We start from the raw sequence: 27,351 nt of genomic DNA, 5'->3' as shown, positions 1-27,351 counted from the left end.
ACAGCACTATGAGATATTTGTCATAGAACTAATTAAACTCCGTGATTACAGTAACTAGTGTGCATAGCTAGCATCTTCTTAGATCCGTTGGGTTACACTGATATCCATCATTGCCATTTCCATTTGGAACAGGCCTTTCAGAAGTTTTTCCTAAAGCTGAAAATGGCTCATATTTTATATAACGCAGTACTGTGTTTCCACAAGCTGCTGTTCCTCTTGGCACGTGAGAACAGAATCAGCTGTGTACTGATTTGGATGTGTATTTTTACATGGCAGAGGTGCTGCACAAGCCTCATTTCTGATGGAAATTCCTCAGCACTGATCTAGTCTGTCATGTGTTCCTTGTTAGGTTTTAGTGGTTGCAATAAGGAATCTGTAGCCTTCAGGATCTGTTGCTGCAATCTATGTGTGGCTCACTCCTAAACGTTGAGGTGAGAGCAGGAAGTGGTAGTAGGCAGCTGAATATTTTCAACTGGGATTTGCACTGCAAATTTAGATTTTTACCTGCAAGCAGGCAATCGTTGGGACAGCTGATTTTGCTGTGATGCGAGGATGGTAATAAGGCAATGCTGTGGCTCTCAGATCCTGCTCAGATCCTCCCTGTTCAGGAAGAACTAATGTTGTGTCATCAGACAGAGAAGATGCTATATAGTATTGCCTTATCTGTTACCTCTGTAAATCTTTTATTCAATCCTGAAGAAGGGGTGGGCATCTGTAACTCTGCTGTGTCCCAACAACACTGTGAGGAGCAGTACGCTCTCCTGTGTCTGCTTACTGTGCCTGGGAGGAGAGGTCCTGCAGCGTGTGATCTGGCACAGTTCTTCCACCCCTGTTTTCTATTATTCTATGATTGCATAAGGATAATGTGCAAATGGCTGTTCAAGATCCATATGTGAAGAGACAGGTTTTAAGGCATAATCCCCAAATGGGTAAGCCGTTATCAAACTGAAAACTTGGAGAGTCAGTTTATGTCTTACAATCATATTTTAGGAAAGGTTGGTAATAAACCAAAGCCTTCCCCTCCTGTGAATCACACAAGAGCTGACTCTTCTGTTGGCCAGACTTCCTTCTTTTCCTTACAACTCGCAAAGCCATGATCTGGAAAGTAAGTCCATACATCCTATAAATAAAATCCAGTACGCTTCCTCCCTTAATCCAAGGCAAACTGAAGAACACTTATGTTATCTCTACACGGAATAGCATGGTACGATTTTATGCTGCTTTTATTCTGTTGAAAATGTTGCTCAACCTGACAAATGAAACAGAAGTCTGGTGTGATTTTCCGTAGCTTGTAAACACCAATTTATATATAAACAGCAGCAGCCAAATGTAAATAGACAATCAACACAGCAAGGAGATTGAAGAGATTGGTTTGCAAAACATGACAGATTTTCTTCTTTTGGCATTCTTCTTAGGCCTGGTTATGAAAGGCCAACATACCCTGGTACGTAAAGCAGACTTGTCTGAACATGCTCTGTCTTCTTTTGTTCAAATTTAAAAGAATGGATCTTCATGCAAGCATTCCAAATTGAGGGAAAAATTTGGAAAAAAAAAATTGCTACAATGCACTGACTGATTTCTTGCCAAGACAGCTACTGAGAAGCTTCTTGATCCATTCTTGCACTGAGAAAGTTAGAGGGGGGAAATATGTACCTTCTGTAATTAAAAATTAAAACCAGTCAATTCCCTGCATGCTCAGTTTCCTCAAGGGAGGAAAAAAAAAACCCTAAAATACCTTTGCTCTGCTTTTACTGCTTTGTGTCAGCAAAGTATTCCAAGGCTGACAGAGTATTAATTTTTGTTCTCAGCGTAATGACGCTGCTCACACACCAGGACTTAACCATAATTTAGGGTATTAAAATAAGGACAAAAAAATAAGGGATGGTGTGGTGTGTTAATAATAAATAAATGGCATAACTATGAAATTATACTTTCCTTTAACAAAAGAAGGTACTGTAGCCAGCAGGTGAGCAAGAGAACACTATAGGGTGTGGTAGAGATACTGTTAAATTAATTGTGAAGCTAAAAACTCCGTGTGTCTGCCCGTGTGTGGGGGTGTGTGTATGCGTGTGTGTAAAATATCTGGCTATTTCAAACCATAGGAGCGTGACAGCTGTGAAAAAGGAGTGCCGCGGGGAATTCTTTTAGAGTTTGATTTTTTTAAAAATATGTTTGACATGGAAAATGTTTTAGTACAAATAAAGCAACTGGTATTGAACTTAAAAAGTATATGTGGAGGGGGAGGGAGAACGAAGAGATTGCTGTGTGGAACAGGAATGAATTATTCATGATATTTAAAGAAAGAATGCCTCCAAAATGTTCTGCAAGACAGTCCATGCTGATGACTTGGATGGTTATTTCCCTTCCCCCTCCCCCCTCACTCCCCCATTTAAAGCATCGTTAATTTCAACATCTTTGTGATTTTTTTAAAACCTTGTAAAATATTTCTGAAAGAAACGTTATTTAACTTAGATTAGGGTCTTATTTATTCAGATAATTTCATATAAATATCAAAGAGATGAGTAGAACTGCTTAACCACAAAGAGACAGCTTTACTAGTTTAAGAAAGGAGCTAGATTTTTTGTTGCTTTTTTTTAACCAAAAAAAAAAAACCAAAAAAAAAACCCTCACAAAAACAACAAAACCACCAACATCTTTGCAAACTAAAATCAACCTCATGGAAGGGGGAAAATAAGAGGAGATATTTTGAACATTACTCCATAGGACACCAGTTCAATATAGTGTTAGTGAATGCATTGTAGCAGAGCTCCATATGCAATCAGAAGCCAATTGTTACTGGACTGTGTACAAGCACATACTGTGCTCAATGGTCTGATGAGGTATTATGGATATGATGCAAAGAGACCTTGCGGATTAGACATGTACAATTTATTAAAAAAGTGAAACAACTGAACGTTTTAAACAAGCTGAACACAATAGCACTTCAGGTGGTAAATAAGAAGAGTTCTGAGAAATCCAGTGTCTGCCAAGACTTTGGGTATTGTCATTTATTTGAGGGTGCTGACAAAAAAAAATAATCTAACTCTTGGAATGTCCAGATTATTTCATTTTGGATGTGATATTTTCCCTCATTATTACATTATGCTTTCAGCATAGAAAAGTTAACAGAAAACAGGCTGATTATTATAAATCTCAACAGTGTACAGAAGAGCAGTGTTAAAATGTAGGCTACAGATAGTACATAACTGACTTTCAATAAGAAGCTTGAGCCAAAGCAATATTCCATTAAGTCACAGTTACACGTAATATATCCATCTCTGTATTAATTTTTACATTACAAATTCTGTTGATAAACTGCTCCAGCATTCCTTCACTCTTTACATGGACTAAGAGTCTCAATGGCACTGTGTGACACCACGTTGCACTTATTTTTGATCAATAGTATTCTATATATAGAAAATATATATTTTCTAAAGTATTTCCTGTCCTCTCTATGCAGAGGGCATACATTTTCAGTTCCCAGAAAGTAGAACTCAGAGAGTTTTGGGTCTGGATCTTTGTATAACTGAACAACTACTTCATCTATTAGAGTTGAGTAGGGTCCCAGCTGTAAGGGGTAGCTAAAATTGTATTTACAGCTATTTGTTAGATGATTTAGTTTGACTTTTGTCATTGGCTATCTGAAAGGAGTTGTCGAAACAAAGCCAACCTCAACCTGTGTTAAGTCAGCTAGGTGGCTTTCCCAGGAAAGAGCTACTTCATACTGAAAGGAAAGTACTCTGTATTAATCAGGGCTGAAATTTCTTGGGTTGCAGCAAATTTATCCTGTTTTAGGAAACATGGTGACATTTTTTCTCCCTTCTGGAACCACTGGGGTTTCCTAGGGTATCTTGTTTGTGTGTCTGTGGCCTTAAGTCCCACTTTGTGCCCAAGTTTACACGCCTGATTTGAACATGGCTTTTGAAAAACAAAAATGTTTTGTTATGTTTTGCCAGTTTGCCTACCAGCTATCTGCTAACAAAAAAGTTCCAAGGGAGCATGGCAAGTCCGTGCCCAGCAAAGCCTTTTGTTTTTGCAGATGTTTAGGCTTAGAGGAGTGCTGTGGAGCACAGGCAATCCTAGGTCCATGTTTGCACTTGTCTGCTGCTATTCTCTGCTCATTGTCTGAACCTGCACGCATTGTTCTCCCGACAGGTGATAACTACCCTGTGCAGTTCATTCCATCAACAATGGCAGCTGCTGCTGCTTCTGGACTCAGCCCTTTACAGCTCCAGGTATGTGCCAGAACAAAAAAATGTGGGATCGAAGCCAAAATTTTAGGGGAAAACTGCTAACCAGCTGTATGCTAAATAATAGCCTGAATGTTAAATATTTTTTGAGCACAGCCCAGGAGGATTAACACCTTATGTACTCATGGTACTGCAAATACAGCAACGTGCATTCAACCTTGATACTCCAAGTGAAAGACACTATTCTGTGTATTTTATATAAGCAGAATTAATGGTATTTTCTTAATTACATGACCAGTCGGTAAGAGACATGTTCAAAGGTCTTTTTCCATTTTATTTTCATTTAGACTTTCCCCTGTATCTGCACGGTACTACCTTTAGCTGGGGCAGTGAGTGTATGAAAACCGAAGTGTTACCGAGGCTTTTTCACAGACAGCGTGGGGTTGACAATACAATAAATTGCAAACTCTTTTGGCTTCTGTGTTTAGGTATTCTCTACCATTCTGTGCATTAAGCTGGTCAAATGCCAAGCATAGTCAGGATGCTTGGTTTGGTCATTTTTGGCATAGAAGTACTGAAATGTTGTGAGAGGAAGATTTATGTGCCGTGTTATTAGCTAGCTTTTGTGGCAAGAAGTTTTTAATTTCACAAGAAAAGACACAACAATGTCATAAATAATGAAGAAACAGTCAAAAGCTTTCAGAGTTAAAATGTGTGGAAAGGAAGTGACAGTGAACATGAGAGGAAAGGCCATTAAAGATGCATGTAACTATTTGCAAGTAAACCTTTGAAACCTCTGTTAGAGTTCGGTTCACATACAAAGTAGGAATAAATTGTGCCTAGAGTAGCGGTGTACTGCCATGTTAATCTCCAAATATCTATTTTGCTTACCCTTATGCAATTATACCTTTATTTCCAGAGGGACCAAAGCAAATTAAAAACCCTCTCATCTTTTCCCATTGCTGATATTCTTACTGCAGAGTTAGGATAAGTGAGAATGGGACCAAAACTCACTTTTCACCCATGGAACTGTCAGAAAAGACCCCTTGAGCTTACATCTGACCAAACCTAAAAGCAGAACTTGGAAAGGGAACACCCTGACACTTCAGAGCAAGATCTCCCAGAATGTTTCTGGGTCATAATAATATATTAAGACTGTCTCTTAGACAAACTTTGAACTAAAGAGGAGATTTTCAAAAGGAAATATACCAGATACTCAATTTTAGCTGGTATCCTTTGAAAATCTGTATCTGCATACTTACTGAAGCAAAAGTCCCATTAGCAGTTATAGATGGGACCCGCAGATCTATTTGCACATCAGCTTTGACCAGAACCTACAGCAATACTGCATTTTTGTTAATTTTCGGAAATTATAGGCCAAGCTGTTAAAAATAATATGCACAGATAGAGAAAAGAACCGTTGAAGAAAATGATGTTCATAAATTCAAAAATGTGTGAGGGTATAGAATTTCCCTTCAGAAATATTTATTGTGATAGAGTGTTTTGGCTTATTTCCCTCCACCCTTTCTATTTTGTTTGAATTTCACTTCTGTGGCATTTCAATTTTTTTAATATTTTGTGTTCATAAGGACTTAAATAATAGAGTACTTGGCCTTCAGTTGGTACCTGCTCATCTGATTGTTGAATTGGCTGAAGTTTATTGACTCTTAGTATTGACGCTTTCTTTGTGTAATTTCCTTAAGTGTATCCTAAAAGAAAAGTTTATTTAGGTACGATTGTGGGAGGGAACTTGTTGTTATACCTGATGCATCATGAAAACTGCTGAGGGAGTAGCATTTCAGCTGATTTCTTCATCTTTGCTTCCCTTCCCCCTTCTTTCTCTGTCTTGCTTCCATGCGCTCCACCCACTTATTTATTTACATAAATATGTGACCATGGTATCTGAGTATTTCCCAAGCGCTTAAAATACTGATCAGAAATCTGTTTCTTTCAGCCAGTGGGAGAAATAGCTAATTAATTTGCAGGTTTAGTTTTGTTACTACATGTGAGTGTGTGCGCAGTATCTGTGTTTGGAGAACTTGTAGACTAGAAACTATCACAATTAAACAAGCTTTGCAGGAGTTCTAATGATTCAGCTTTACTAGAGAATTACTATTACTTGCAAAATTGTATTCCCAAATCTATATCTAGCTGCAGTGGAAATTCTTTATCATCTTCAAGCTTGTAGCCTCCTCTTTTTTCACTTACTTTGTTGGGGATGATGAAACTTTGAGTAAGAGCTACTAGCAATTTTGTGTTCTCATTTTCCTGTGTTTTAGGACAGCTTCGATGGAAGCTGTGAATCTATTAGCAGAGAAAACAATTTACTTCCAGGTACACTGTGTAACCATAGTAATTATTGCATGGAGGATTTTTCTCCAGTGACAATGACTAATTAATGGTTTGTCTATTTCACCAAAGCTCTGTTTAGCCCATTAGTATCAAAATGCATTTTCTCTGGATGCCTCTCTCTCTCACCTGCAGATAATATATCTCCTTGAGTTGAAGACTATAGTTGTGGTGACTACATGCCTATACCATTCCAGAGGTATAGAAAGTTCTGCTCTGGGTTGATGTCAGATAGCTTGTTTTCATTTCATACTCATCTCATGAGGAATACATAGATGGCAGCATTGAAAATAAGATACAAAGATACTGTCCCACATTTCCTACTGACAGCTTGGCCTTGTCTCATGAGTTCCCTCAACAATTTGGGTAAGATTTAAATAATGTGTTCTAGAACCACACCTTGTTAGGCCCTTCCTGATGAGGGAACAGTTCTCCAGTTGTTGTCTGAGAGGGACAAAACTGCTTCTGTTTACTCCTCCAGCTTCAAATAACTGTGAGTGAATCCCACCATATCAACCTTGTGCTAAATAAAGGTACATTACTGAAAACGGCTGTAGCAGGTATGCATAGGGGTGTGTGAACCAGTTCTGATGCACATTACAATAAAAGTTGGTTGTTTTTAAAATTAATCAATGAGAGCAGACAAAAAGAAACAGTAATTTTCATTCTTCTCTTTTATTTACCCACCTTCTGTTCCATTTGTCTCCTTTTGCATTTCCCTAAATTTTGTCCTTAATTCCCAAATGATTGCAGTAATATTAACTGGTTGTAGATATGTATGAGGAGTAACCTTGCTACAAGAGTGAACTTGATCATAAAATGAATTTCCCTGACTCTTGTGGTAGCAGTAACCTCGTTATTGGAAAGTCTCACTGGAGCAGAGGGGGCACCTATACATCCTTACTTTCAGACAAGGAAGGTTACCGCGTGTTCTTTATGGTTTAAAAATCTGCCTTCATTCCTATATGCTTCTACAAAGCTGTCTATGTGCTAAATAAGGAAATGTTGCAACTCTCTCAACCACAACTGATAAACTGTTGATAGAAATGGAAGCACTACAATGATGCTAACTGGAGTTATTCCTAAACAAAGCAAGCTCTAGGAAAAAAAAGCCAAACAAAAAAAGCGTTGGTTCATAACTTCTTTCCTAAACTATTTGTGTAATTTGTCCCTTAAAATTTATCGCTTACAACCCTAATGAACCTTGGCAAGTCTTGACTGTAGTTGCAGCTGTGTTTTTGAGGCCTGAAGTTTTTATAATTGATTTAAAAAATGTAAGTTTTAACTAAACATGTATTTATCTATTTCTGTTCTCCCCTCCTATCTCATCCTATCCTTTCATACTCTCTTCTAATTGCAAACAAAGTAAATGACCTTTTGTTATACCGCTGGGTGTGGATCCAGCACACCGCTGAAGCATTGCATAGCCTGCCTCAGGGGCACAATACGAGTAGAGTGAAGGCCAAAGAATGCTATTTTTAGTTGAATAGTTCGGCAGATGGAGGCATGAATACTCATATATCTGAAGGTTGAGGGGTTTGAACCATTAATTTTGATAATGTATTTAACCCTGGGAACAATCAGAAACTGTAACTCTAAGGTTACAATGCTTTTGACCTTTGGAGAACAGAGGGCACTCAGTACAGTAAACAATATATTACATTCCTACTTATTCCAATTCTCTCACACATATAAATTTCAGGACACAGTTGACATTTGCTTTCCTCAGCTATTTTAGTGCTGGTTCTTAAAGTAAGTCAAGAAGAATGTGCAGGAAAGAGGCCAATGTAATGTGACATTCATGTAAATACAGCCTTTAAATAGCTAAGATGTTAGATGTGGCCTTTTATGAAGAAATATTATTCTCAGAAACTAGAATCTTGGTGACTTATTATTTCAATGAAAAAGTTGTTTCAGTGGAACTGCTTCTCTTATTGGAGTTTCCTCTATATGTTGTAACCTTAAAGCAATTTTTAGTGGGTCTAATGTGATCTGATAGTGATAGCTTATACTCAAGGTGATTTGGTCCCACTCTGGTACCACATCATGCAAAGTGATGTACCTGCCTTATGTCTTATTAAATGATGCATACTCCTCTTCTACAAATATAGCAGTTAAATATCACGTAGCTTAAGTATTTCTAATTAAAATATTTCCATGTGTCAGCATACTGGTAATGTATTATTTTAATCCATTTATTTTGTTTATGAAACAGTGACATATGTTTAGATTGTGAAATATATGAGCCTTAAAAATCACTTTATTGAAGAAAATTAATTTCTACAATGCTGTCTCAGTAATGTGTTCACTCACCCAGTCAGTCACTGGCAGGGCTGCCAGTCTTAATGTTGGTTAGACACAGTTTAACAGTTTTATCTGACATAACACTCTCGGATGTAGTAGGCAATAATAATTTTTTCAAGTGCAGAAACGATAAGGTTTCCTTTTTTTTCTTTTTTTTTTTTTTTTAACACAATGAAGAATGGAGATTGGATAATTGTGAAAGAGATTTGGTGAGACCAATCAAAATTAAAAACAGCCAGTTACCTTCTCAAAGTTAGACACTGTAATTTGTTTGTCAGCAGGTAGATGTTTGGGTCAGCACTGCAAGTGAGTGACTGTCAGCGGGAATTCCTACAAGACAAGTAATTTCCCTCAATGTATTACTGACAGATTGCTCACTTCTTCGAATCACTAGAGAAAACAAACTTAATATTGTTACAGACAGAGTTTCTGTCTTCATTAGCCTTACAGAATGATTTTATCTAGCATTCAAAGACTACTGAGCTCTAGGTGGGCATAATTTAACAGAATCTTCCTTATTATGATACAGTGAATAGTGGCCTAAATTAAGGGAATGGTGTGTGCAAATTTCAGCATATAGAAGTAGTAAATTAAATATTTTGGTCCTTTTCTTGTGTAGAAATGTAGGTTGTAGCACAGGAAAGAAAGGCGTTGAAAGAAGGTTTTTATTAGGGCTCTGAGAGACCAAGCAAGCCCTTTAATGAAAATAAAATTAAAAATACGCCAAGCTTGCAATACTTAAGAAAATTTAATTAAAATCAATGAAATAGTTATACTTATGCCTTTCTCTGCTTGGATGTTTATGTCTAAGTGTAATATCTGTGTTATCAAGTTGAATTATGTCAGTGACATTATCAATGAAAATGATGTCATTGAGTCAGTATTTTATCATATAGCCTCAGTTATTTGCAGAATTTGTTAATGCTCCCTCTTTTCCTCCTCCTTCCCTAAATTATCTCACAGACTCATTTTCATGAGGAAAGAACAGCCCATCAAAATTGAGACTTTTGCAGTAACTTATCAGTTCTGATGAAATTGTTGCCAGGAGAATTTTCCTGGCTCCTCCAGTAATGGCATTCCTGATAAAACAAGAGGGAATCTCCCTACTTTCTTCAGTTTTGTAAAAACAGACAAACAAACCTATTATCTAAAGTCATCAGCTGCTTACAGCCAGCAGCATTACTGCTGCAAGACCCTTTTCTCACCTATGTAATGCCCCTAACTTCTTTAAACAGCATCGCTTTGTTATTTTTATTCTTGCTTAATGGAATAGTGTTGCATTATGTAATAAAAAATTTACAGCAGTGTTGAAGAAAGAAGCTGTTTCCAGAGTCTATAGCAGTTCTAATACCTCCCTTGAATGTGGCAAAGCTAAGTCCCGGGCTTGTGCTCCCCCTGTTGCAGGAAAAACACTGGCTGCAAGACTGTCACTCAGCCTGGTGAGGCTTTCTTTGTTCGCTTTAGATGGTCAAGCGCTCTGCCATCCAAAGTGCTGCACCCATTCTCTTCTCCAATGCATGAAGATTTTTCAGTCTGGCAGCTAGGGATCAGATTGGCTCCCATCTTTTGTACCTCTAGATCTTAGCAAACAGGACTGCTGACTTCCAGGCCCTCATGCTCTTTTGAGAGAATTTACTACTGGGATCATAAATGACATAGAAATAAACTCACTTATCAGGAAACCTGTGTGGTTAGAAGGATGTCATCTTTATAGCCTGGATTGCAGGAGGTTTGCTGAGTCTCCCCAGTCTGTACCAAGGCAGAAGCTCAACCCCTAGTGACTGGAGAAGGTTGAGTCCAGAGCATCAACAAGACATTCTTGCTTCCTTAACCACTGGCAGCCCCCATGGGCTGAAGTGCCCAGAGGCTTCAGCTGAATGCCCAGGCTCAATCTTAAAGTAGTTGTGCTTTGCAAAGCACTCTCCCTGGAGTGCCACTAGGAAGCAAATAAGTTACTGCTGCATTTACTGATAGAGCACCAGCACGCTGTCAGGGGACGAGCACGTTTTTTAAAGCTCTTTTAAAACTGTGGCATCCCTCTGGGGACCAGGCTGACTGTGAGGCATGCTCTGAGCAAGCAGTTGGATTCCTTCTAACTTTCTAGAAATGTATATGGTGTATGCCTTACAGGAATTAGCTGCAAGTGAATATGTTTCAAGAATTTATAGCTCTGATGCCTATAGAGCAAGCTGCTTAATTTGGATACAAATTACAAACACGAAGGATTCTTTCCGTGAAGGTGTTAGCATATTCAAACATTTAGAAACTTAGCAGCAATCAGATTAATAACAAAGATGCTTTTACATTGTCAGCTCTCTACACAAATGAAAATACTCCTCTGTATCATTATTCTTTCCTCTCTGGTTGCTATAGAAAGAGAAAACAAACTACCTTTCATCTGCAGTGAAATCTGTAAGACTATGGATAGTTAGATGAGAACTTTCAAGTATAGACACACAGACACGTGCAGTGTGTGTGTGCTCACAGGAAACTAAAGAATTTTAAAGATTTGTCACATCACATGCCTTATTATGGAGGGTCTTTGATTATAGAATGTATCACTCTCCATTGATGCAGGTCAAAATGAAAGGAACACAGAAAATGAGTTAGAATTCTCTAAATGCAGTGTAGTTGTTGCTATTATGGAATAGAGTAATAGTGTATTTGGTCTGTGATGTTTTCAGAATCCATATGAGTGAGAAAGTAGAATATGTCCCAAATCAAAGAAAGTGTTGGGAGTCAGCTGTCTCCTCTTAAGGATCAGCATGAAGGTCGCATATGACTATGGGGCACAACAGAAGGCTTGTGTATCAGTCCTGAAAGAAAGGCACTGGAGGGAGGAGCATCTGAAGGAAAAGGGGAAGATAAGAATGCTTAAATGTCAGTATTAAGAGATTATTCTAGAAGCAGAGAAATCATTCACAAAATTCATTGAAGTCAACACTATGAAGCCCGTATTTTGGAGTTGTGCTTGAATTACAACAAACAGGTAGGCATGAAAACAAACGAAGAAGCATTCCCTGCTCAGGAATAGTGAGAGTATGTTGTCCCAGCCTCTGGTATTTTATTTATTTTATTATATTAAAGTGAAGTGAGTGATGAAAAGAGGCCAGGTCCTTTGAAGGAACTGCACCATTTTTTCTGCACACTAGGAAGAGATCAAGTCAACAGTTTTTAACTAGTTTTATCTTTATTAAACAGCACATCTGGGATTTATTCACCGTAATTCATCCTGTACCAGCCATCTATTCTACTGCAGTCTTCAGCATCTAAGGGAGGGCTAAGATCAAGCCTCATAACTATATTAATCTGGTCCCAGCGCTTCTGCTGAAATAGCATCATACCCAGCACACATCAGAATGTGTGGAAGGCTTATGTGAAATATACATTTGCTGATATAAAATACATAAGTGTACAATGGATTTGCAATAGTAAATTCCCAGTTACCTGCTTTTGAGTTGTAAATGTGATTTTTTTTAGATTTAATTTTTATAAGCCCATTTGAATATGTTTTGCATAATTTTGTGTGCACTTCCTTTAAGGAAATTATTTAATTTTCCTTGAAGGAAGTTCTAAATATACAGTAAAAGATCAGTGTGAGTGATCTGCTAAGCAGCCTGTAAGGCACAATTATTTTTAATGCTTTAAAATACCTGTAAATGGGGCTTGTTTTCTGCTTCACAAAGAAAATGTTTCACTGTTTTCTGCATTTAAATACACATTTAAATATGTTGACTTACCAGGTAAGGCAGCAGGCTGAACAGGGACGAACCATTTTTAATGGTATGTTAATTGAATGGGATGCTAGAGATGCACCTGAGTGACTTTTTTCCCAGATGTGCCCCAGCTGACTGATAAAGCTTCTCCTGATCAGTAGAGCCAGTACATATTTATTATATCTCTGTCTCCTGTCCATTTTTGCTAGTGAAAATAAGAGAATGGTTGCTGGCTACGTATGAACTCCCTGTATCTCTTGCAAAAGTATAAAAACATTTCAGCTTTGAACCCCAACAGTGCTTTTGAAAATTAATTGTGGTGCTGCCTTGGTGTCTTCTCACAAGATGGGGATTTGGACCCAGCAATTATGAGAGATAGTGTGAGGTAAAGAGAGACTCTTCCTCTTTCTTGCCTTGCGCACATTTATTAGTGGGATGGTATCTCATTATTCTGTCACGGCAGCCTGCAGAAATCTAATTGTAGCGCTTTTGCCTCATGGTATGATTAGCAGTGGTGGGTAAGCATTCAGTTTTCTTGTTCTCTATCAGTACAGTTCCATACAGGGATATACTGCCATAGCTGTGTATGATGATTTCTCTCTCTGCGTGGTCAGACAGTGAATGCATGTACCAACCTATGCCAGATCTTAAGAAGTATTTCTGGAGAAGTTTTATTGCTACTTATTTTTCCTATGCTCTGATTTCTTTTTCTTTTATTTAAGCCTCAGATTATTTCTGCCTAACCACATTGACAAATCGACAGGGCCCAGCAATTACACAGCCATCTTCTGTCCTGAACTGATTTAAGCCCTGTTGGATTATTAGAATAATTACCTTTTCATACCCCTTCAACCAGGGCTTTCTATATTGCTGGCCATTGTACCAGTGACATGGACGTGAGGAAACTCATTCACCAACTCATTTCATACAGCTCAACAAGCAGTTACACATAATTGCTTATAATCCTGCCGACACGAGCCAGGATGAAAATCCTGACTTCCCTCACAAAGCTCATCCATTTACTACCAATTCCTTTTTTACATACGAAACACATGATTTCTGAAATACTGGATATTTTAAATAATGTTTCATTCTTTTTTTTTCCTTTCCTTTTTTTTTTTTTTTACTATTTCTTTTCACTTCACATTTCATTCCTTTTCCCAAGCAAATACGATTGCCCTTTGTTGTGTCTGGCTTTGTATCAAGAGTTTTTATATCAAGAGTATTTGAGTTTAAATGTATTTGCATTTTATTTGTGTATTTAATTCTATATCAAATACAGGATGGTTTTAAGCAAGGTATGTTGAGGTTATTTTGTAGAATCATACAGAAGTTAAAGATTTTTTGCCAATTTCCAGGATGTGTGCTACAACATATAATCTGGCAGTATCACAAAGATAAGCTAATTGTGTTATTTCCTGTCTGTAGTAAGCTACAGGAGATGTGTGATCAAAAAGTAGCGTATTGGTAATCTGACAGCTTTAAATGAAGGAATTTGCATCCTTGTGCTTTAGAGGAAGATTTTATTGATATTTGTGCTGTCCTTTTTAGAGGAAATGGTGATAGATTTCTGATAAGTTTTTACATATTCTTAAATTGTTTGGGTTTTTTTTCCTTGATATTTTACGTATTATTCCACAATAAAAGACTTTTACTGATGTTCACACCTTACTTTTAACAGGGACTCTTTATAATTTCACTCAGCTATACCTTGTTCAGGCACTTAGATTCTCAGAGGGCTTATGTCAGTGGCAGCACTCAGGGCACAGCTCCTTGCCTCTGGATACAGGGGCTCACTCCATGCAGAGCTGGGACACTGAAGTGCTGGTGTCTCCTGCAGCCTGTGCTCCTGCTTCCTGGCACACCAAGAGGAGCTGTGTTTTCAGGCTGGCAGAGAAAAGACAAAGGAGGCTGCAGCATGAGAGTGCTTCTGCTCTGCAATGGCAGAGGAAGACTCGTGGTTAAACTACCTCTCATTAGGTCATCCTCTTGAGAGAAAAAGACAGCTAAAAATGTACTCTGTTTTGGCTTTGATCTTACTTTCATAAAAGACTCAAAGAATTTGCATGGTAGTGTGCAACTATTTCATTATTGTTGCTAGCAAGAATGCAAGAAAATAGATATTCTAAGTGGGAGAGATGAGAGCAGTTAGCATTCCTTTATTATCAGAACTTAACCTAGATCAACTGAAATACTTTCTGGTTTTGTCATGCTTCAAGATAAAATGTCTGTGCTTACTTATTGTTATTTTTGTTATTTTTTTAGACAAAACATACTGTTTTAGTACTCCTGAGTTACTGTGTTTAAGAAATTACGTAGAAGGCTAAGCTCACCTCATTTTAAAGTATATTCTATGAAGGACAGCTATTATAACTGTGGCAAGAAATTTGTGCGTAACATACTAATATGCTTTTTCTTTTTTTTTCCTCTTTTTTATAACATAAAGAAATAAACCAGGGGAAAATTAGTAAGATGAGCAAACAAAGGTGCTGTGGCCTTTCCCTCTCTCAGGAGAAAATGATGATGAGTACATCTATTGCATAGAAAGGATTTTTTTTAATCATCAGCTTCTCATTCCCGCTACTTGCCTTGACTTTTCTTTCTTAGAGAGATCATAAGAAATGATCAAACTGCAGTTTTGGAGTTTTATTTTATACTGGTTTTTTTGTGTGCAGTTTTTTAGTGATATGAAGCAATGCAACCGCAGTATTTCACTCCCACCCTAATTCAATTCCCTACTTTGTGCGGCAGTCTCAGTGTATTCAGCAGGTTGTACGCCAGCAGATGAAACAGATGTTTAGGCCATACTGGAATGGAGCAGCATGCTGCATCAGGACCTGGATATTCCTCTTGACATCTGGATGCTGCTGGGTTGGGAAGTCTGCCTTAGGCCAGGAGGCAGTAGGAGCCTTGTGGCAGTGAACATAGGGTCCTTGCTGCTCTTTAAGCGATTAGTGCACTGAAGCAGCAATAATGCTGAATTATCGCTTGGTTGCGTTCTTCTAAGGAATCTTGGGACAAAGAGATAGTCAAGGAGGATTATTTACTGTAAGTCATGTTCAGAAAGACAAGACTAATTGCGGTATTTTAAAAAAGCACTCTTTCAAACAATTTAATAGTAGAAGCGTTGCAAATACTTTAGGAAACTTTTTACAATGCAGGAAACAAATAGCTTACAAAAAAACCTCCCTTTCTCATTTAAAATCATTAGGTTGAGAAAAGACAATTTCAGCTGTTTTTCAATTTCATGGTCTGGCCAAATTGTATGTAACAGACAACAAAATGTGACTGAAGACATGAAACTGAAGGTATACGAATGCTCATGCCTAGTAGTGAGAAAACTGTGAACTTCTAATAGCTGCAAGGAAGAGTATTAGATATGGAAGCTGTCTGACTTATGCATTGATTCTTTATAGTTTCACTTTATCAACTTGAAAATTGTGCTGCTACAGCTTAAATTGTCTGCTGCAGCACTTTCCTTTATGATGTGTGCTATTTAAACACAATATATATGTTATATTGCATGGAAATAGGTGTTTAATGTTTTGTGATTACTGACTGCCAGACAAAACAGCATTTTGCAAGGATTCTCCCCACCCCAATAAATTTTCCTTGCTGAGACTATTTCATATTTAAATGTGGGTCCTCCCAAAAAAATTACAGCTTTTTGGAGAACATCAGGCAATATTCTGAAGAAGACTGGTTTGTTGCTCTCATTTAACCTCTGGTATTCTAAAGGGGCTACATTTAATTAACACTGGCTGAAGGCCTGACCTGAGAGGCAACCAAAAATGATTGAACTGCATTTTCAGATCCAGGCTGTAATCTATTGGGAGAGGAATAATAATAATAAAAAAAAAATTAGAAAGCGCCATTTAGTGACATTCTTTCTAACTAAGCTGTATTTCAATGGGCCATTTAATGCTCAGATGGACAAAGGTATTACTTCAGTCATTGAATTGTAACAAACCCTTTCTCAGAGGCCCAGTTTAAAAACTCTACAGGAAAAGTGGCTTAGCATCATATTCTCAGCAGACCAACACTCAGTCTGTTTGGAAAGGAAAAAAAAAAAGTGAAATGAGGTGAGACACGACCGCCAAGTCAGTGAGGATTTTTTGCCTTTCCCTCCAGTCAGTGGCTTCACAAGGGAATTGCTCTTCAGAATGCAGGAGCTCCTTATTCACTACAGAAGGCTTTCAAAAATAATAATAATAATAATAAATATATATATATATACATACACATATTTAGTAGCTGTTACATTGTTCCCCCTGATGAGCTCTTGGCCTTCCTTCTTTCTTTTCTGACATGGCAGAAATGTAGTTTTCTCTCTGAAGGCCATAGGACCAGTATTACAGGGTTAGATTTTTGACTCTGTCATGTTGAAAAAAAACTGAAAGTCTAATTTAAATACCGCACACTTGGGCATTTGTGAGATGAGTTATTTTATTCCAGTACAGCCAATGTTACCTATATTCTATGTTGATGTGAGATACCTAATGTACTGACTGAGGTTTAATTGTGTAAATTTTAGGATACATCTTTTAATTCTTTTTTTTTTTTTTTTTTTGTAATTTTGATACTGTCTCATTAAAAATTTCCAGCAGCCTTGTAGGGCAGTGGTGTGACATTGCCTTGAAAACTTGTCAAGATGCTGTAAAACTAGTAAACCAAGTGCTTTACTTTCTAAGGGAAAAAAAATACAGTATTACAGAGGCAACGACCAGGTGCTAAATTATGTACATTGTCTTAGCAACTTGCAGTGATTGATAATTTGTTTGAGCTCTAAGCATTCTTTCATGGCTTTGCCCACAGCTTTACAGTAAACAGGTTCTGAACAGGCAGTTGCTGACAGATTGTATTTAATTGTCATAATTCATTGTAATCAAAGCCATTTGATTTCTAAGGAACATGATCTCAGGAATAATGCATAAGTGAGACTTGCCTCCATTTAGGCAGCAAAGCAGAGCGAGCTGTTTTGATGGACATTTCTACTTTGTTGTCAAAGCAGGATGAGGTCAAGAGAATGAGAAACGGAGTTTCAAAATGAAACATAGATGGTTCTAAGAGCATCTTAATGCATATGTGCCTGAAGGCAGGTTAGATCTGTATTGCACTGGTGCAAGTATTTTAGCTGTGCAGTGTTCTCCAAATTTACATGACTATAACTGAGAGAGACTTTGGTATTGGATATCTATGCTGTCAGGCCATAATGGTAAGTGTGGGCAGGGAAAATATTCTGAACATGAATATTGCTGCCATTTCATTTTCTTCCTTCTTCCCTTTTCCCAGAATATCAGCATTATCTTTGGGACCAGAATGTATTCTTTGTAAATCCTTGATGTAAATATAAGAAATGTTAATAACATTTAAAGAAAGATTAATCTAATGGTAACTTCATCTTCAGTTCACATTCGCCATTACAATGAAAATTGAAATGGATATGTTATAGCTGACTACACTTATTCAGGTCTGCCAATACAAGTGCATACCATGACAAATAAAACCAAACTTGTAGTTTAGTTCTGCACCATTGTAGCACTCATGAATAAGTCAAGGACAAAAAAGTCTATCACTTCTTCAAAAGACGCACCACACCAATGGATCTCTTAGTTCATTCATATTTTGAGTAGGACTATTAAACATACTGTAGGACGGTTCTCTATCAAATAATGACATTTTGCCTATGTAAAAGATGAAGCAAAAAGTGAAAATCTATGAGGAATAGATACTGTCTCGCTAATTGTTTTCCCCAGCAGAAGTCTGGATCTTTGTCACTGACTTATTTAACAGATCCTCTTAACATCTGTCCAGCAGACTGCGGACTTTATTAACAGACAAGGGACCCACCAGACTTTGAGCCTGCTGTGTCCATCTTCATCTTCACAGCTGTGGATTAACTCAGACTTTCCAGAAGAGGACAACCATATGGGATAATTGGTGTCGCTGGGTAGCTAAAAAAAATATGAAGAAACAAATGTCGTCCAAACACAATTCACTGTTTTTACAGCCACAATTACTAGTCTGTTTAAGAAATAAGAAAGGCAGCATTACACTAAAAAAAGAAAATCTATTCATATCTGTGTGGGAACCTAATCAGGCTCTTGTTTCCAATGACGATGACTCCACAGTCGCACCAGGTCTGCGACAAGAATGCTCCTTTTGTGTGCCGATAATGTGGAAGCGATAAAATTTCCTATAAGAGACATATGTGTTTACATCATGAGATGTGTTATTTGACAAAACGCTTTGTTCTCTGCATATTTTCCACGCAGAGTTTCATGCTGGGTTGTTTTGCTGGAAAGCTTTGATTATCTAGAATTAGTTGCTGAAGTAAAATAGACACTTTTGTTTTATGAGTCCTCTTGCTGAGCTGTAAATTATAGTAAAACATATAAGGAGTGACAGAAAGAAGTGCTGATTTGAACCTCTGACCCATGATCGGCATAAAAACATAAGATAACTCTTTCAAAGGACTACTGAGAGCCATAAATATTCCACGGTCCACTTAAAGTTGGGCCCTTTTAACAAAATAAAGCTGTTATTTTGCATAAGGCAATCTCCACTCTACAGTGCTACAACAATACAAGCTGCAGTATCTAAAAAGTGTAGAAATTCTTTTATCTTTGGTATAGGTTGGCCATTATCCACAGCAGGGCAGTAGAAGCTATGAGAGTGATTTTTCTTTTTCTGAACCAGTACAAAGAAACTGTGGTCAGTAAAAGGAGTTGGGAACCAGCAGGCATTTGGTGATGAAATTCAGGTATCTGCTACATTGCAGCATTAGAGAAGAGCAAAACAGACATTTGTATATCCTAAGGAAATAGACATTAAGTGAAATTTAGGGCCAAATGAAAACTTCCCATGAGATCATGTAGAATAGCAGTAACAGAGACTGAAAATACACATGTTAATAGTTCAGCAAAGAACGAGAACGATCAGGGATAAAATTATTCTTTTAGAAATATTTTTCAGTACATCCACACTGGAACGTATGTGGAAAACTGAAGCCTTATAACTATGCCTGTGAACATAGCATGTATTTGTATTTTCACCAATTCAAGTTAGTTTGTTTGCCCATACATATTAGGCTGTAATAAATCTGAGAGCACATTAGCCAACAAGTACATAAATAATCACTGCAACAGACTTTGTTAGTGTGACATTAATTATGATAATTCATTGGCTGCCTGCTTGTGTTACACCTTAAGGCCTTTTGCAAAGGTATTTGGTGCAGTGTTTTAAGAGGTAGAGCCCTTTCACACTCTTAACAACGAGCAGACACTGCTGTAGGGTAATGTTAAGTGTTTCAAAATCAGAATGTTACATCCAGAATGGAGAGGTTAGGCCTATACAAAAAAGGGAAAGAAAAAAAAATAATGTTGTTAAATGGAAATCATATACATATCTGAAGCCACCTGTGTTCGAGAGATAAAAAATATTTTTTTGCAGTGTATTGTTCCTTATTCTTTCTAAATCAAAACCTTTTTTACTAAATATCACTCCTACTTCCTGTAGCCCTATTTGATCAACATCATTTCAGACAAACCCATAGAAAGCCTAGTAGTTCTATTATTTAGCATAAATGTATGAGTTAAGTTCATGTTGCCTACTTGTTGGTTCTTAAATAGCAATCTGCTGTTCTCTGTGTCATGGCACATGCGGAAATGAGAGATTTTCCCTCTTTCGCACTTTACTTGCACTTCTCTAAAACTCACTTTATTTTAATTTCTTAACATTTTCGTAGAACAAACTGTGAAAATAGTACTGAGACATTCAAATTTAATTGAAAGATAATTATAAAATTCACTATTTTAACGGGTAGCATCACAAATATATTGCAAAACCAAATAAAACATGCACTTTTAGCATTAATGCTTAATCTGATAACTTGAAGGGATCTTGTCTTCAGCAAAAACATATATTTTTTTAATATTTATTTATTTACAAAGAACAGTAGCTTTAATGTGTATGTACTCTTTTTTTTTTTTTTTTTTTTTTTTTTTTTTAGTATACACACCTTTCCCTTCTTCTCTTTTTTGTATGGGGAGCACTCCCAGAACACAGATGCTGAGGTCTGGAAGGTGTTTTTCTGGTGATGGCATCTGGCTTCTTGGCAGACTCTACAGGCGATAGCTGGCTCCAAGTTGCCCCTGGGTTTGTCACATGGTTAAGTTGCTGATGAGTTATTTTGGCTGTCTCGTGTTTCTGGATGCCATTTTCTGTTTACCTACCTCTCACTCTAAGGAACTGCATCAAAAGGCATTTTCAAACATAGACAGCCAGCAATATTTTTATATGCAGAATCCAATAACCTGTTTTTTTTTTTTCCTAGTGCCAAAGTAGTCTTTGACTGCCATCTTAGTCTCTAAATATATCTGATGTAGAAAACACCTAATTTATTATTTTTTACAGATGTTTATTTAAGAAATAGAAAGGAATATGTACAATTAGCATTATTTTAGAAACAATTCTTGCACTTATGTTAAGCTGTGTGTGATTTTTTTTAAAGCGTAATATAGTTACGCTTTTGCACTTCATTTTGAAAATACTCCTGGCCTGAACTGCTGGTGGGTGTATGAGTGACACTGGGCTCAGATCAGCAGAGAACATTTATTTCCATAGTTATTGCCTATGATGTCCAAAACATTGGTTTGAGTGCTAGTCCCTTCTTCAAACAGAAGAAAACTTTTCAGAGACTCTGTTTCCTTTTGCCTGTTTGACATAAAGCTTATTTTAAGCACTTCTACAACAATAATTGGAAAAAAAATTAAAGAAGAAGAAACAGTCCCACCGCAGGTGGGCTTTTTTGTTTGGGGTAGCTTCTTTTCAGAAGTGAGTGCTTGGAATAGTAAAGATGTTGCTGATTTTGGTGAACTTGTAAGGCCCTTGATGATTAGACAGTTCTAAGCATTATTATTGCATGTTATAAACTTGGAAGGAAAATTCTAGAATTATAGCTTTGCAACTCTATGTACTAAATATACTAGGGAAAAAAATAACTGCATTACCTCTTGTCGTGCAGGATTTCAACAGCATTTGCAGTAACTCCTTAGAGTTTTTCATCTTTGGAAACCAAATTACTCATTGTCTAAATAGCTGAACTTTCATCTCTATAAATAAGATATTTCAGCTTTGCACAATTCATTTAAAATGCTGACAAATAAGAAATCTCACTAGATTCTCAGTAGTTTTATTGTTCAGTGTCACTTACTGTAGCAAGAGTATTTTTTGAGATGTAACACAGGATTTACATTTTTAGCATAGAAGTCTTTAGATTTAATCAATATCCATAATATTTAGCACCTTTCTCTGAGTGAAAAAAAAAAAAGGCTAGCACCTTTGGAGAAATCTCATACAAATACAGGAAAAGGACTGTCTTTTCATTAGGTCATAAATCTTTTAGTAATAGGAAATAAAAGGATTTCTAGAACCAATCCCTTCTTCCTCCTTGGATCAAGCTACCTTCCACTACATTGTTTCTCTTTAGGACATTTTCCAAGTACATTCATTGTAATTCATTTTGCTAGGTAAGCCCTCATCACCTGCTCTTTGATTATCCATTACACTGATTATTTGATTCACTTTCTTTCCTATCTCTGTAATTTTCAAGTTTGTTATAGTTTCTTCAGAACTGTGCTGCAAAGAATGACATATGAGTTATCATTCGACTGCTGTGACCAAATTTTCCCTCACCAATGCATTCATTTGAAATGCGGAGTCCTTGCCTTTTCATTCTTGTACATACAAGTGCAACTGCTGTGGTCATTTCTTTCCTGGGCTTTCGGACCTAAAGAAAGCGCTTCTCTCTTATGTGCAGTTAATTGCTTTTGTTTTATTGAAATATCTTCTTTTTCCACAAGGCCTGCCATTGACAAGCCACTGGTAAGAAGATTATGATTATCATAATTCTGTGTTAGGTGGTAAAACAGCCTGTCACAAAGTTAACAAGTTGTTGTCAGTGTAAATCTCCCTTAACTGTGTTGATTTAAGGCCCATTCTATTTTCCTCACCATGTGTTATATCTGTAACATTCAATTCTCAAAAATTCTTCACCTTTATTCATTCGTTTAGACACAGATGCCTCAGCCCATGAGGTAAGTACAAGTGTTTCTGTTTTAAAAATAACATTCAGCACACAGAAAGCTCATTTGCTTTGTTCTCATTGTCATTCAGCAGAGCAGGTGTGGGAGGAAATTACTGGCCTACGTGGAGGCAAAAAGTTGTACAGGAAAGGGGACCTGAGATATTGAAAGAATTTTGATTATTGAAAGCTAGTTGAAAAAAGTAGTTGATGAACTATTGAAAAAATGTTGCAGAAAACTGGGAGAGGGATATTTAGGCCTAAGGCTTTTGTCTTCTGTCAAGACATGAGTGAACATTGACAGTAAGGGCAATTATTCATGTGTATCATGAAAATATCTCACAAAGGTGTTGTGAAACTTAGATGATAAGAGAAGTTTTAACATTTTTATAAGTCAAGATGCACTATTATTAGTTCATGGTTTTGTTTGACAAATTTTAGATTGTGGATTTTTTTTGTAGAAATGGTGTAGTGGAAATAATTCATCAAATGCCATAGGTGATTTCTAAAGCAGGGAATATTTCCCCTCCTTCTCTACCCCACCCTTCTTCCTATTATTATATTCCTTACTTATTCTTCTTAAATTGTAGCTCTAAGCTATAAAAAGGGTTTGGTATGAATTTTGCTGTTTGCAGGGTACAAAAAAAATCAGTATGTACTTGTGCTATGCAGTTTGCGTGCTGAGTGCAACACTCTTACACTCAACTGTTCTTTTTCTTTTGGTAGATGGGCATCATTCTTTGGAATGGTGTCACAGTGTTCTCCACTTTTCATAAATTCTCCTTAAATTTTTAGGTGGTTAGGATTGGAATAGAGTTTTGGTAACAAGAGCTTAAGTCAATAAACTTTTAATTGCCCAAGCGTGACATTTCACTTGCCACTGCCTCAAGAGAGACATGCAGCATTTCAAAGTCCTACTCTTCTGTGTCAGATCATGATATAACAAAAAAATGTGGTTCTGTAAGGTGTAAAATTACATCCTTGCTCACGTTCCTTAAGCAAGCTAATTTGCAAAATTGTTATCTATGCAGCAGCACTCAGTAACCCCAAATCAGCCCTATTTATATTTGAATGCTGCGAGCTCGATCATAAGAATCTAACTTAGTGACCTTAAAAAAATAATAATAAATCAAGCTATATATATATTTTTAGGCTTCTTAAAACAATCATGAATACTTGATGGTTTTGAATATCTAATTAGTAATCAAGAGCCTTCTGAGTCAGTGGTTGTCATCATTGAAGGTTATATAAAACTCCTCTCGTTATGTGCTAGAGATACAATGAAAAGAATATATGCTTCAATGTTTGAGGTAGGTTAATTTTTTTAGATGCTACTCAATAGCTGGGGGGTTTGAATTTCAATGGAAAAAATTCCATTGAAGATTTTTCTTTTCAGCATTAAAAGCCAACAATCAACATTCATTCACTGTTGTGTTTTTTTTTCTTTTTTTTTTTTTCCTTTTCTCCTTAATCTTGCAAATACAAGCTTTACAACCTCCCCATCTCAATGTGAGGTCCTAGATTTCATGTCACAACAGTGGTATTTGCAAAAATATCCATTTTAGCCCTGCAACACTGAGGTTTTCCAGGTTGGATACCTCCCCATACAAATGGGTATTTAACAGAAGTTATACAAACTTCCAGTCCACAGCTGTTTTACTAACACTACTATGAATTCTTGCAAGGTTTACACTCATATATGGAATACTTTTACTTTAAAGTCAAAGCAAACCAGAAAGATAAGTACTGTTACGTGTTGTTACATTTGCTTTTATTGTGTAAAATGAATTTCTAGAAATGCTAGGCTAAACTCAATCCTGTGACTTTGGAGTAACTCAGTAATGTTATGTAGCCCCTCAGTGTAGTGCTGCATGGAAACTGTGTTTCAGGGAGGGAAAATCCTGCATGGCAGTGAGGAGTGAGGAATAACACTGAGAAACAGCTGTGGAAGCACCCAGGCCAGGATGGAAGGGAGGGCTACAGGGGGCGGAAACAGGCCATGAAGAGGAGCTAAGGAGAGGAGTATATGAAATGAGGTGTAGTTTTTCTCTGTGTTTCTCATCACCTGACTCCATTCTCATTGACACTGAATTAAATAATTTTTCCCTAAGTTGAGTCTTTTTAGCCAGTGTGGGTGACTGGTTAATGACCTCCCTGTCTTCGTCTGTGAAAATCAACTTCTGATTCTGGGGAGGAAGGTGAGAGCAGCTGGCAGACTCATGCAAGCAGTGCATCCAGGTCGGCAGAAGGGTTTTACCTGCAGGTTATGCCGCTCTTTTATAGGCCACTGCCAAAGTGGCACGTGCCCAGCAGAAGGGGTGGGGACAAAAGCAACTACTATATACAGTACATTTCCATTTTGTGTTTAGAACTGGGGAATTAGTTTTATGGCATGGGGAAAAAAAAAAAAATTACCTTACCCAAAATTTCCAAACGTTGGTTTCTAAATATTTATCTGCGATCCTTTTGTAGCCTACACACAATGTTGAAAAGGGCTGGCAGGAAACAAACAAACAAACAGCAGCTTCCATTTGTCACCCAGAGTTGTGTCTGTGCCCCTCCTTCACGCGGTTGTCTCGCCACTGAGTCACTGAGCTTACAGTATTGTGTAACTTTCATTTCTGTGGAGGCTTGTTACATTAGAAAAATGGTTCCAAAGAAAGCAACAATTATGACATAAGCACATCTGGCTCTTGCAAATTATTCTTTATTAAGCTTTCATTTAATTACATGTGCTGAAAGGTCTGCTTTTGATTACTGTAATTTTTTTTATTTGTCCATCTGAATGATAGTAATGTTGGAAATTACATACAAACCACCTGGCTTTTTTCTCACTAGTAAGGCAAAGTTTATATAGATTTATGTGTGAAAGAGGGATTAGGATCTTCCCTGTTTACATTAGTAGAATTATTGCTGATGCTGATTCAAGGTGAAGGTTTAAGTTTGGTCACTGGAAAAAAAATAAACCTACTTGTTTTTGATCAGTGAATGCTTTAGTTTGGTGAAATAGTTTATTTTGATGCACAGGTATTTTATTATGTTTCAGTTAAACTTTTTGAAAAGTTGGATGCATATTCCATGAGGACATTTCTGTCTGTTTATCACTGTTTACAGGAATTTTTAAGGTCTGCATTCTCATTAGCATTTATAGAATGTAAAGATAACAATCACTGTATGCTGAGGCACGCCCTGTTGCCTGTCTTGCTTCCACTGATATCTGGAGAAGATGCATCATTGCCTTTTGGTCGCAAAGACTTCCCATGTCAGCGCCCAGAAGAGGTTCTGGAGTTGGCTTTCTGTGGAAAGCCTGAAACACTGGCTGCTTCTAATGGGGGTTGATCATAACCAGTCATAATATTGCCATTTTTTAAAATTATTACTTATTTATATATATATATATTTTTGCATACTTGGGTATGGTATAGCACTTTGCTCTTTACCATCACTAAGGAAGATAGTATTTACTAAAAGAGAGAAAAAGAAATCAGATAAAAGTCAAATTTAAGAAGGTATCACTGTGTGGGAGTTTGCTAGTTTTGTTTGTTTGTTTGTTTGTTTTAACAATAATGAGAAGGGAAAAACGACAAGTAAGAAAGTAGTGAAAAAAAAATCTCTCAATCTCTCATTCGTTCAAGAGAAGAAACAGCAGGCAATAAAAATTGCATACATTTACAGCTTTTCTTTTAGGCATTGTGAAAGAATATATTGTATATCTTCTTGTCTTCCAGCAACTGTATGCAGCTCAGCTGGCAAGCATGCAAGTTTCTCCTGGAGCCAAAATGCCATCTACTCCACAGCCACCAAATACAGCAGGGGCACTCTCACCCACTGGGATGAAAAATGAGAAGAGAGGGACCAGCCCGGTAACTCAAGTTAAGGTATTTCTTAATAGGAAAAAAGTTGGTGTCTGGAAAGTGCAGAGAACCTAAATTGATCTATTTAATTGTTTTGCAGCTGGAAGTGGAAGCACATGAAAGCTCTACAAAATTAAAATAAAATGTTCAAGTTCAGTACTGCATTATCAGTAGAGAGCAGAGAAAGTATTCAGTTCATGCTTCCAGAAATATCAGACATCCCTCTTCCTACCTTAGACAGCACAACTGATTCATCAGTAAAATGAGATATTCTCATGATTTCATTTTATATCTAGTAGTGTGCATAAATGACAACCATTTCATGAATTGTTTCAGGTCAAGCATTTGAGCATCTTAAAATACAATGCTAGTTTATGTTGTTAAGAAAAGAGAGATTTTACAAATCTCTTACTGTACTTCAACAATTTTGGAAAAAGCTTCACATAAAAAGAAAATTTAATTCAGGACTTCAGGTAAAATAATGTGTCACTGCAGATTGCTTTGGCTTTTGCTGATTTCACCCAGCTGCTGACAACGAGGCTGCTCCTCATTGGTTTTGTGCCACTGCTGGATGCTTGTGCCTGCTTATTCTCACTTGCTTGGAACCAGGCAGCTACAACATGGCATTTGCCAGCAGTATGACATGAACATCGTGCACCCCTTGAAATCAATGGTGGAGCTAGTATCTTTGGGAGGAACAGGCTGGCTCTTATTGCTACATAGTCCTGTGGCTGTTCTGATTTTCTGATGAGACCAAACATGCTTGAAAAAAATGTACTTCAAACTGGAGAAGAACAATAACAGATTTAAAAAAAAAAACCACCAACCTAACTGTAACCCACATTCAAATGTTT

The 27,351-nt window shown here is 37.1% G+C and overlaps 1 protein-coding gene across 14 annotated transcripts in view; it reads left to right on the top strand.

Annotated features, from left to right (window-relative positions):
* SOX6 (SRY-box transcription factor 6) overlaps nt 1-27,351 on the top strand; it is a 371,963-nt gene that overhangs the window by 281,052 nt on the left and 63,560 nt on the right. For all 14 annotated transcript variants that reach the window (XM_048947792.1, XM_048947789.1, XM_048947795.1 and 11 more), the window contains 2 exons: nt 4,156-4,235; nt 26,372-26,521. In XM_048947792.1, coding sequence (XP_048803749.1) covers nt 4,156-4,235; nt 26,372-26,521 — 230 coding nt within the window. The remainder of the gene's footprint in view (nt 1-4,155; nt 4,236-26,371; nt 26,522-27,351) is intronic.

This window comes from Lagopus muta, chromosome 6 (genome assembly GCF_023343835.1).
Source record: "Lagopus muta isolate bLagMut1 chromosome 6, bLagMut1 primary, whole genome shotgun sequence".
In the NCBI taxonomy this organism is placed as follows: domain Eukaryota; kingdom Metazoa; phylum Chordata; class Aves; order Galliformes; family Phasianidae; genus Lagopus; species Lagopus muta.
The sequence above is the reverse complement of the archived record's forward strand: the minus strand, read 5'-3'. Positions and strand labels throughout refer to the sequence as shown.